The 12106-nt window shown below is 38.7% G+C and overlaps 1 protein-coding gene across 4 annotated transcripts in view; it reads left to right on the top strand.

The window, feature by feature from the left end:
• Nucleotides 1-6938, top strand: part of ZFAND4 (zinc finger AN1-type containing 4) — an 87744-nt gene extending 80806 nt beyond the window's left edge. For 2 of the 4 annotated variants that reach the window (XM_030334915.1, XM_030334916.1), the window contains exons 9-10: nucleotides 4963-5080; nucleotides 6058-6938. In XM_030334915.1, coding sequence (XP_030190775.1) covers nucleotides 4963-5080; nucleotides 6058-6193 — 254 coding nt within the window. In that variant the 3' untranslated portion in view covers nucleotides 6194-6938. Of the gene's footprint in view, nucleotides 1-4962; nucleotides 5085-6057 lie in introns of those variants that run through there. The other 2 variants (XM_030334917.1, XM_030334918.1) reach the window with 2 other exon arrangements.
• Nucleotides 6939-12106: the final 5168 nt, after the last annotated feature.

The following is a 12106-nucleotide window of genomic DNA, read 5'->3' as shown; positions in this document are numbered from 1 at the left end:
ATGAAGGAGAGTAGGAAGAGCTCCTTTTGATGAACTGATTATTTCTGGATAAAAGAAAAAGACGGTCCTTGAATCAGCCCTTTCCAAAGCACAGTAGCAGAAGTAGCTACAACATTGGCACTCCTTTCTGCCAATAACACCTTAAAGGTGCACTGGCCAGTCCTGATCTCCAAGGAACCCATTATGATCATCATCTTTTGAGATTTTAGACTCAGACTAGGGGTGGGAGCTCATTACCAAAGATGTACCACCTTTCTAGCCTCAGGGTTCTAAAGGATACTTTATATGAAAGTATATAAAACTGATGTCACAACGAATGTAATACATATTATGGTTGTCACATGAGTTTTATGCCTTTAAAGAGTACTTAGGGTTTATTTTTCACTTCTACATAAGGCCCAGAGTTTTAAAGTCTTAATATATCCATGTTTTTTCAATTTTAAAGTGTTATTATATCCATGTTTTTTCAATTTTTTAATTGTGGTAAAATATACATAACATAAAATTTACCGTCTTAACCATTTTTAAGTGTATAACTCAATGCCATTATATAAAACATTCACATTGTTGGGCAACCATCACCACCATCCATCTCCAGAATTCTTTTTATCTTGAAAACTTGTACCCATTAATCACTAAGTCCTCATCCCCCCGCCCACTCACCCCAGCCTCTAGCAGCCATGATTCTATTTTCTGTCTAATTCTAATTCCTTGAAGTACCTCATATAAGTAGAATCATACAGCATTTGTTTTTTTGTGTGTACCTTACTTCACTTAGCATTGTGTCCCCAAGGTGCATCCATATTGTAGCATGTGTCAGAGTTTCCATACTTTTTAAGACTGAATAATATTTCATTGTATGTATATACAGCATTTTGCTTATCCATGTATCTGTGGATGGAGACTTGTGTTGCTTCCACATTTCAGCTCTTGTGAATACTGCTGTTATGAACATGGGTGTCCCAATATCTCTTTGAGACCCTGCTTTTAATTTTTTCGAGTATATACTCAGAAGTGGAATTGCTGGCTCACATGTTTATTCAATTTTTAATTTTTTGAGTAACTGCCATACAGTTTTCCATAGTGGCTGCACTATTTTACATTACCACCAACAGTGTATTAGGTTTCCAGTTTCTCCATATTCTTACCAACACTTGTTATCTTCTGTTTTGCTTGTTTGTTTGTTTGTTTTTGATAATTGACATCCCAATAGGTATGAGGTAGTATCTCACTGTGGTTTTGGTTTGCATTTCCCTGATGATTAGTGATGTTGAGTATATTTTTATGTGCTTAGCCATTTGTACATCTTCTTCGGAGAAATGTCTGTTCAAATATGTTGCCCATTTTTAAGTTGGGTTTTGTTGCTGAGTTTTAGGTGTTCTCATTCTGGATACTGGTCTCTTTATCAGATATGTGATTGGCAAATATTTTCTTCTAAATATTTCTCCCTTTTTTATTCTACTGATAGTGTCTTTTGATGCACAATAGTTTTTAATTTTCATGCAGTCCATGTTGTTGGTGTTTTCCTTTCTTGCCTGTGCCTATGGTATTGTGTCCAATAAATCATTGCCAAGTCCAATTTCATGAAGTTTTCCTCCTATATTTTACTCTAAGAGTTTTATGTATGTCTTCCAGGTAGGTCTTTGATACATTTTGAATTAATTTTTTAATGTATATATTTTTGTATATATGGTGTAATATAAGGGTCCAACTTTATTCTTTTTCATGTATATATCCAGTTTTCCCAGTGCTATTCGTTATGTGTATATCCAGTTTTCCCAGTGCCATTCGTTAAAAAGACTTTCCCCATTGTCTTGGGTATCCTTGTCAAAAATCATTTCATCCTATATGTGAGGGTTTATTTCTGGGTTCTTTATTGCCTGTCTTTATGCCAATACCACACACTATAATTTATCTACTTTTAACTCTAATTTGAGCTTCTGTGCTTTTTCATTTCTCTTCTCACTCTTCCTCTGAAATAGTTGATGCTGTGGTCACCAAAGATCCACAATTTCAATCCAGTGGATGCTTCTGTATCCTCACCTTGTTTGATTCTTGTGGGCCTCCTTCTTGAAATAGTTTCTTTTCCTTTGTTTCTCTCTGTTTCATTTCTTTCTTTCTTTCTTTCTTTCTTCTTCTTCTTCTTCTTCTTCTTCTTCTTCTTCTTCTTCTTCTTCTTCTTCTATTCTGGGCTATCATATTGCTGTAGAGTTTTGTTTTTGTTTCATTTTGTTAAACCTGATTTTCTTTTTCTTTGCTTGTTTTACCAGCCCTCTGCTTGTCCCCAGGTATACATTCTTTTGGTTAATTTCATTTAAGTCAAGCCATCAACTACTGCCTGCAGTAATGATTACCCAAACAAGGGCCATGTAACTTGCTGCCATTTCCTTTCAGTAATAACTGTATCATTCTGAATGTCCTTGAAGAGTCCATGAGAGTTTTGGTATACATTTTATTTAATTAATTTGTTAAATTCTTCCACTGGTTTTCTTTGCTTTTTACTATAGGGTCTCCCTTGGAAATCTTACCCATCCTCATAGTTCCAGTTATCATTTTTAGACATATGATTACCAAATTTTAGACATACGATTTTAGACATATGATTGCACCTGGAAATGAAATAGAGGTTGAATAGAGCATTTTATTTTATTTTATTTATTTTTAAATTTATTTATTTGAGTTCAAGTTAGTTAATAGTGTAGTATTGGTTTCTGGAGTAGAACCCAGTGATTCAAACTTACGTATAACACCCAGTCCTCATCCCAACAAGTGCCCTCCTTAATGCACATCACCCATTTAGCATTTTTAGAAGCAATTGCACCTGTGAATGGGTCTAGTGCTTCATTCAGAGTGGGTATGATGTGGTAAGTGACAGAAAACAACTCTGGAAAGTTGGAAAGGTATCATATTGGACATCCAAACCCTGAATGCCAGTCTGAATAATAGTAGCAAACCTATATATTAGTGATGGGTCCTGACTTGGAGTAGGTAACTAATAAATGGTTTTCTCCGGTAGGTAGAAGCACGTATAGAAACTATTCTTGTAGGAGAAGACTGCAGTTGTGTGTCTGTGCCAACTCGTACTGTGTCTTGTGTTTCTGCACATTCAAAAAGAGTTCTTGAATGAAAAAAGTTTGGGAAACATTGAGTTAAGCAGTCCCAAGGAAAGAAAAAAGGAAAATATGACTACACTGAACTAATTAAATAATTATCATTAGATTATTCCATTGAGGAAGAATATCCTAAACCTGAATTTCGAAGATAATTACAATCAGATGAGCTTCCAGAAGATATCTGGTATTATATGCCTTTCCTCTGTGACCTGTGGAAATGCTTATTTTCGTTTTTTAAGAAGTGGAAAGTACCCCATCACCTTTGTCTTGATAACTCTTAAGTGCACTTGAAGAAGAAAGTGCTAATTGAGTTGGTGCCAGGGCACCACTGGGAATCATTCACTTAGTTGTTTTCAATTTTGTTTCTACCATTAGGAGTCATTCAGTTAGTTTCCAATTTGGGGCAAGATCTAGGAAATGGGAAGGTATTTCAGACTGGTAATAAAGCTGACTTAGTTACTGGGTTTGTATATCCAGCATCCTTTCTGGGTGGCAAAAGGCATAGCACCAATTCATTGTAATTCCAATTTTTTGAACCCTTGAAGGATCTTCAAAGACTTTTAGCTGCCATATAAACATTAAGCCGAGGTCTCTCAAACCTTTTTTAAATAGTGGAGAATAGGCACCAGTACCACCTAGACCCAGCATTTTTCTTCTCATTCCTTCCCCTTGTTCTGTTTTCTTTGTTTGCCTTTTGCTTCTTGGCCTTTTAGTGCCACCAAGCACCATGTGCTGGTACTGTTATTATAACAACTGTGGATGGTGACTTTGAGCCTCTCTGCTTGAGTCAGGTTTGTTGGAATTTTGCTCAGTTGTAAGAGAATTTCACCTAGTAGTTAAAGAAATTAATTATTCTTATGTAATAACAGATATGCTGTTTTTTAAACATAAAATCATTACAAAACATAAAATTCAGTAACTATTTTTTGGAAAGGTAGTACTGTGAAATTGAGCAGTGCACCATGTTAGTCACTATTGATAATATGGTATTTTATATAATTACAACATTTAAAATTTTCAGGATGCTTTTTACATGTGAGAACTGAATTGACCTTAAAACACTTAGAAACACAAGGGAGAAAACCACGTTATCTTATCTTAAAAATGGGGGTTCCTAGGTAGCTCAGTTGGTTAAGCATCCGATTTCATCTCAGGTCATGGTCTCATGGTTTGTGGGTTTGAGTCCCGCGTCGGGCTCTGCGCTGACAACTCTAGAGCCTGGAGCCTGCTTCGGATCCTGTGTCTCCCTGTCTCTCTGCTCTTCCCCACTTGTGCTCTGTCTCTCTCTGTCTCTCAAAAATGAATAAATGTTAAAAAAATTTTTTTTAATGAACAAATTGAAGTTTTGAAAGAATAAATAACTTGCCTGTGGTTTGACAACTGTAATTTCAATGATGTAATCAGGACTAAAAGACCAGTTTCTTGATACTCTGGTGCTCCTTCTTGGCGTAAAAGAATAGGGTGTTTGTATTACATATACATGGTTTCTCAGAGGCCTCATAAGAATGATTTTGAACCAGACTTTTTCTTAATTCTCTGTCAAGGTTTGGTGTACTTTACAATTACTGATTGCCCTTACAAATAATCAGAAAAATACTGGTGTGTACAGAAGCCCTAAAAATGTAAGTCTCAGTCAGTAGAAACCCACCTCATCTTTAAAAATATAACAGTTCTACTATATCCTTACTTGTAGATTTTGTAGATAATTTTGGATATAAATATAGCACAAATTAATTTTTTATGGCCAAGAAATTTGTTGTGATGGGGTTGTGTTTTGTGTTTTGCTTAATACTATTTCACATTTAACATTTTCTGCCTGTAGTAATCAAGGTGTCCTTTCATTAATCAGGAGAATGTACTCATCACCTCCCACCCGTGAAAGCCCCAATTCAAACAAAGAAGAAAGCAGCAAAGCATTGTTTTCTCTGTGGAAAGAAAACTGGACTGGCTACTAGCTACGAGTGCAGGCAGGTTGGCTGACTGGAAAAGCTGAGATGCTTTTTTTGTGGTGACCCAGCCTGGGGATACAATATAAAACCTTCTTTAAATTGGCTATTCGTAACATCATTAAGATGATGTTCAGATGGTAGCCCTTATTTGAGCTCCTAAGTGGCTGAAGTAAGGACGAAGTAGACAGCTCATGAGTTTATAAATCATGAGATCCTCTCCTGCCCTCCAAGTTGGGAGATTTAAACCAGTGGCAGAGTGTACTTATGATAGATATGCGTGGTTTTTGTTTGAATGCAACTTGGAAGAATCCTTCCTCCAAGGTTCTTTTTTAAATTGAACAAAAAAAGGACTGAATTTAAAGTAAATGTACTATTAATTTTAATGATTATATGGTACAGTTTTATTTCAAAACAGAGGAATAATCTATTCACAAAAAGTAATGAATTTTCTCATAATTATTTCTTTCATTAGCATTGATTAATATCAATCAATCACTCTGGGGATGGTGTCTGCCCTTAGTTTGAGTCCAGGCATTAAAAACAACTGCTGCTTTTTAGAGTGCATTCTGTTTAGATAGAAACAGTTCATCTTGTTGCGAGAAACATTGTAAAAATCCTTTTATGACATAGTTAGGTTTTACGTAATTTTCTTTTGAGACCGAATTTCTTAGAAATTCAGTTCTCCCAGGTTTACTAGATACAAGAGAAATGGTAGACATATCTATCAGCTTTTGCAATTTTACCATTTCATAAAAATCTATATCCTGTTTCATTTCATAATAGATCCTTTATTTTAAACTCTCATATTCATGGACAGTTAATTCTCTTTGGGGGGCACTTGTGCTGGTTTATGAGTGCAAGGAAAATGTCAGTGCTGAAAATTGCAAAAGAGAACCACAGGGCTCCTGTTGGATACTGGAAGTCAAGCTGTCATCTCCCAAGGAGATGAGCCTCTCTAAAATGTGACTATTCACATGAACTTTTTTGTGCTTTAGATGTGGAAACAACTTCTGTGCATCTCATCGTTATGCAGAAACTCACGGCTGCACCTATGATTACAAGAGTGCAGGGAGGAGATACTTACAGGAGGCAAATCCTGTGGTTAACGCACCCAAACTTCCAAAAATCTAGCTCTTGCTCTGCGCCTGGGAATTGTATTACAGTGACAGAAGAAATACTGTTCAGACTGCATTATATCTGTTCGACTCCAAAAGATTTGCCAAATGAAAAAAGCATACGGTGCTCACTGTTGGAGAAAGAATGCTACTATATTTGACATCTTTATTCTTTGGTCAATCAAATGTTTTAAAACTAGTTTTAAAAACTTTAAACTATAATGATTTAACTTTGTTACTGCATGTCTTGTGTTAAGTATTTTATATTTGACATTGCAATTTTACTAGACAAGTCTTCAAAAGATGCACTTTAGGAAGTTATCACTGACTATGTAAACCAGCTTCCACGGTGTACAGAAATGTGCCGTCATGTAATGGCTCTACTCAAATCCACCACTTTTTTGAGGGGGGTGGGTGGGTGGTGGTGATTTTTTTTTTTTAATCCCATGTGAAAATTTATTGAATTTACTAACAAGTTCCTTTTATTTCAAACTACTTTTTATAAAAAAGAACATTTCATTTCCCAGTGTAGTTTTAACACACATATTTCTTCCATATTCAGATTGGCATTCAGATATGTATCCATTCATAAAACACATCATGTTAAACATACTATATATTTCTTAAAATATACTTTTTTGAATGGCAGTTTTACAATAGAAGGCGTCTCACTTGTTGCTATTAAATATAGAATCCACCTTTTCACTTTTTGAAAAATGGCTATATTTAAAACAAAATCTCACATTTTGGTTTGTTTTTCTTATATGTTGAGTGCTATTACCAGGAGAAATTCAAATAAATATTCAGTTTCATTATGAGTTTGATTATTTGATTATGTACAATACTTTTTTCTTTTATAAAGACTTAAATGTTTTTTTATGTTTATCTTTGAGAGAAAGAGAGAGCACGAGCAGAGGAGGGGTAGAGAGCAAGGCAGACAGAGAATCTGAAGCAGGCTCCAGGCTCTGAGCTATCAGCACAGAGCCCGACCCGGGGCTTGAACTCATGAGCAGTGAGATCATGACCCGAGCCGAAGTTGGACACTCAACCAACTGAGCTACCCAGGTGCCCAAAGACTTTTTAAAATAAAACTATTAAATAAATCAATAATTTATTCTACTTGGAAAAAGTGACTCTAAGAATAAAGGTATTCATTTAAGGTATAAGGGCCCTGCTCCCCAGATGTAACCAATACACTGTTCAAGCTTTTGGGAGTTCACTTGCTTCATGGAAGCTTAGTTGAATCTGATCCTGAACCCTGGTAAACAGCTGGCAGGCAACCCAGATAGACTTTGCAACTCTAGCCCAACCCCAGTGGGATCTGAAGTGGTTCTAGAAAGCTAATTTAGGGTGCTCGACAGGGTTTCTTTCTCCATGCAAAGCTGAATGAACTAGACATTACCTCCATACTCCCAATTTTTATTAGTATGCTAGTCTGCTGAGACTGCCCTACCAAAGTATGCTAGACTGGGTGGCTTTAACAACAGAAATTAATTTTCTCACAGTTTCTAGAGGCTGGAAGTCCCAGATCAAGGTTCCTCAGGGTGGTTTCTTAGATTAAAATGACCCAAATTCTTAATCATTCTTCCTAGTAAGGCCCCTGTGATCTGGCCCCCATCAATTTCTCCAGCCTCAAATTGCACTCTTTCTCCCAACTTTCTGGAATTTGCCCACAATGACTTTCTTTTTGTTTTCTCAGCCAGTTTCTCCTTAATAACTACTGGTTTTTTAGATGCTGACTCCATCACTACTTTTGGAAGAAAGCCTTCCCTCATGTATTCTTGTCTAGTACCCTTCCTCATCCTACCATATACTTTTCCTTCATGGAACCTGCCACGGTATCATTTTGACTTTGAATTGCACAAGATGGCAAGTCCATTGGAGCATCTGTTAGGTGTCAGGCACAATTGTTAAGTGCTATAGATGCAGTGCTCCACTAAACATCCCTGCTTTTATTGCATGCTTACATTCTAGGGGAAAAATAAATATAAGAATATTCCAGATGGAGTATCAGTATGTTAGGATGCTGTATTCATTTACTAGTGCTACCATAACAAAGTACCACAGACTGGGTGGCTTACACAATTTTCTCAGAATTCTGGAGGCTAGAAGTCAGAGATCCAGGAGTTGGCAGGGTCGGTTTCTTCTGAGAATGTCTTTGGTTTGCAGATAGCCAGCCACCTTCTCCCTGTGACATCACATGGTCTTCCCTCTATGCACAGCTGTGTTCTAGTCTCTTCTTATGTGGACACCAATCTTACTGGATCAGGACCACCCTAATGACCTTATCTTGCGGGCACACAGCACAGCAGATGAGTAATGGAAGCAGGAAAGTTTGTTAAAGCGGAAACTGTATGATGAGATATGAGAGCCGGCGAGGTAGAGAGCTATGTGCTCTGAGGGTTGGGTTTCTGTTTTATTGACAGTTCTTAACTAGGGGGCGGAATTGTTGTTACTTTGGGTGAGAAGCAGAGTTTCTCACTTTTTCTAATTTGGTCATGGGTTTCCTGTCACAGCATCCTCCATCTTGGGTCTGTCTGGTTTGATCTGGTTTCTTGTGGCGTGCTGCCAGGACAGGCCTCTGACTTTCCCTGATAGCTGGTCAGGACTTCCTGTTGCTGGCCTCCAGGTATCCTGTTAGAACCTAACTGCCTATTCTAACACTGTCTCCAGTACAGTCCCAATATGAGGTACTGGGGGTTAGGAGTTCAACGTATAAATTTTATGGAAACTTGATCCAGACCAGAATAGATTCTATATATTGCTGTGATAACAAATTAACCCCCAAAGTTCTGTGGTTTAACACAACAAAGTTTATTCCTCACCCACGCAAAATTGTGAGTCAGGCAACTTCCCAGGGTAGCTGATGAGGAGATTCAGGCTGATTCTCTAAGATTGCTGCAGCTGGGGGGGCGGGGGGGGGGGGAAGCTAGAGGTTTCACGTTGACTTTTAAATGATTTTATCTAGAAGTGTATTATATTCTGCCCCTAGCCCATTGGTTAGAATTAGTCTTATGGCGTTACCCATTTGCCAGAGTTATGGTGGTGGGGAATGGATATTTAATGAGCTGTAAAGGCTCTGCCACAGATGGTAATAAGTGCTAAGAACAAAAACCAAGCACAATAGGGTGACATAGATAGGACTGTTGTTTTTAGAAAGGGTAGTCAGAAACATCCTGTGGGATGACCCTATTGAGTAGAGGCAGAACGACGGAGATAGAAGTTTTTTGAATACATGGCAAGGGAGGTGGGCAGGACAGTAAGAGAGAGACTGCCACAAGGCAGTGCTGGGGGGCTGTTAAGGGGAAGGCGAGGAGGTATCGAAATGTATGGAATTTTCCTTTTTTGGTACATGTGTCCTGGTGTAAGTAACCCATTGGTCAGCTAGGGCTTATGGATATTTTGAGGTGGGTCACCTAATGGGCCTGTTTGTATTCGGCTTACTCAGGTTTCCATTGCTCAAGCTGGTTGCCTAAAAGCACCCTCTGTACATCCACTGTGAGAAAGTTACACTTAAGTAAAGTCACAAAGGAAGTGAGGAAATGGGAGAAAGTGTTCCGTATCTGAGGAAACCAAGAAATAGCAAGGAAGCTAGGCAGCTGGAGCAAAGCAAGTGAGAGGGACAACAGGAAATAAGGGGCTACATCATGGAGGATGTGATAGGCACGCACTTTGGATTTTATTCTGAATTAGGAAAATACTGGGGGGGGGGGGTTACGTAATTGGACTCTCTCACTCTCACGATTGTGTAGAGAAAAGACTGGATGGAAGTCTTCCAAAGATGGAAGTCAGGAGACAGTGATCATCCATGTGGGAAATCATGGGGCTGGAGCTTGGGCTGATGCTGGGATACAGCACTCTCCTGGATGTTTTTTTTTTTTTTTTCAACGTTTATTTATTTTTGGGACAGAGAGAAACAGAGCATGAACGGGGGAGGGGCAGAGAGAGAGGGAGACACAGAATCGGAAACAGGCTCCAGGCTCTGAGCCATCAGCCCAGAGCCCGACGCGGGGCTCGAACTCACGGACCGCGAGATCGTGACCTGGCTGAAGTCGGACGCTTAACCGACTGCGCCACCCAGGCGCCCCTCTCCTGGATGGTTTTTACCCCTTCTCTCAAACCACCAGCACTCCTCTCCCTGTCCTCACTCTCAGCTTCTTGTTTTATTAAACTAGCAACAATTGGAAAATAAATTCTATATGCATCTAACAGCAAATGTACTGTGCCTTTCCATTTCCCTTGCTCACCTGTCTATGGATGACCCCACCAGCCAACTCGAGGACTTCCTTCCTACAGTGGTCACTGTCTCCTGCATTGATATTTTCTCATCACTGGACCATTTCTATTAGCATATAAATATTTAAACAAAACTTTAACCCCCACATCTCTTGCTTGCTGATGTCTCATTCCCCTGCTTGTCTTTACAGCAAAAAGAAATCTGCTTGCTGTCACCAGTTACTATCTCTGCAATAAGGCTTGTATCCCAACCACTTTATCTTAATTGCTCCGTTCTCAGGCTCTCAAAGATCTCTCCACTGGCAAATCCAAAGGTCAGTTCTCATTTTACTCAACTTCTCAGCAGCAAAGGAAATGACATGCTGAGGCACTTCCTTCTCCCTAAAAAATTGTCTTCGCTTAGACTTTAGGACTCCTCTGTTTTGTTTCTCCTTTTATCTCTGGCTGCTCCTACTATGTTTCCTTTGCTTACTCTTCCCTTCTCTGAAGTGCTACACAAGCAGCCTTTGGATCTTTTCTTTTTCCTCCAGTTATGCAATCAATGTCCTAGGTCAGCAACTTTCAGTGATTTTCAAACTGTAAGGCCACACTGTTACTTGGTTAAAAAGTAAATTGAGTTGGGAGAAGTTTTTAAAAAGTGGAACAGAATAAAGTGGAAAAGAAATAGCGAATTATACATTGGGAGGTGAATTTGCTTCTTAAAACTTTTTAAGTTATCTACATGTATTTGGTCAGTATGGGAACTATTCTGTATCCTGGGTTGAGGTCAGAAGGTATAAAGTTACTGCTCTGTGTGATCTCATTTAATTTTGTGGCTTTAAATACCACTGACCAATCAATTTATGTCTCTGTATGTCTCCCCAGAATTTCAGTGTCTTCTATGCATTTTCTAACTGTACATCTCTATTTGTTGTTTTTTTTTTTTAATTTTTCTTTTTTTTCAACGTTTATTTATTTTTGGGACAGAGAGAGACAGAGCATGAACGGAGGAGGGGCAGAGAGAGAGGGAGACACAGAATCGGAAACAGGCTCCAGGCTCTGAGCCATCAGCCCAGAGCCTGACGCGGGGCTCGAACTCACGGACCGCGAGATCGTGACCTGGCTGAAGTCGGACGCTTAACCGACTGCGCCACCCAGGCGCCCCTGTACATCTCTATTTGGATGGCTAATGGGCATGCCAAATTTAGCATGTCCAAAATAAAATTCTTGATCCCCCCCTCCCAAGTCTGCACATATCCTTTGTTGATTTTAAAAATAAAAACCAGTTATTTTACCAGCAAAAATCAATTTATTTGGGAATAGCAGATAATTGAAATTCAGGACAAACAAGATACAGCAGAAATCTTAGGGTAGTCTAGCGAAGGAGAGGAACATTATTTTATGGAGATGAAGGAGGAAGCTAGGAGGGGTTGTTTTGAACAAAAATCCTTTGGAGAAAAAGAATTCAGGGTGACAAGGGTTTCTCATTGGCTGAATTTCTGGCTTAGTCAATTTCTCATAGGAGATGCACTGTTCATCTTTTCCTACTGGGACCTGTAACTGATGATTCTCTTGTTATCCCTTCTTCTATTGGGGTAATTGATTATTCTTCCAGTAATTGATGAGGAGTCGTATGGCACAAGAGCTCCCCCTTCTGGTCTCCCAACTCCATTTTAGTGAGGTTTCCCTTTATTTTCACACCTTTCTCCATCTA

The sequence above is a fragment of the Lynx canadensis genome, chromosome D2, assembly GCF_007474595.2.
Source record: "Lynx canadensis isolate LIC74 chromosome D2, mLynCan4.pri.v2, whole genome shotgun sequence".
Classification (NCBI taxonomy): domain Eukaryota; kingdom Metazoa; phylum Chordata; class Mammalia; order Carnivora; family Felidae; genus Lynx; species Lynx canadensis.
Note: the sequence above shows the minus strand (reverse complement) of the source record. Positions and strands in the feature narration are given on the sequence as shown.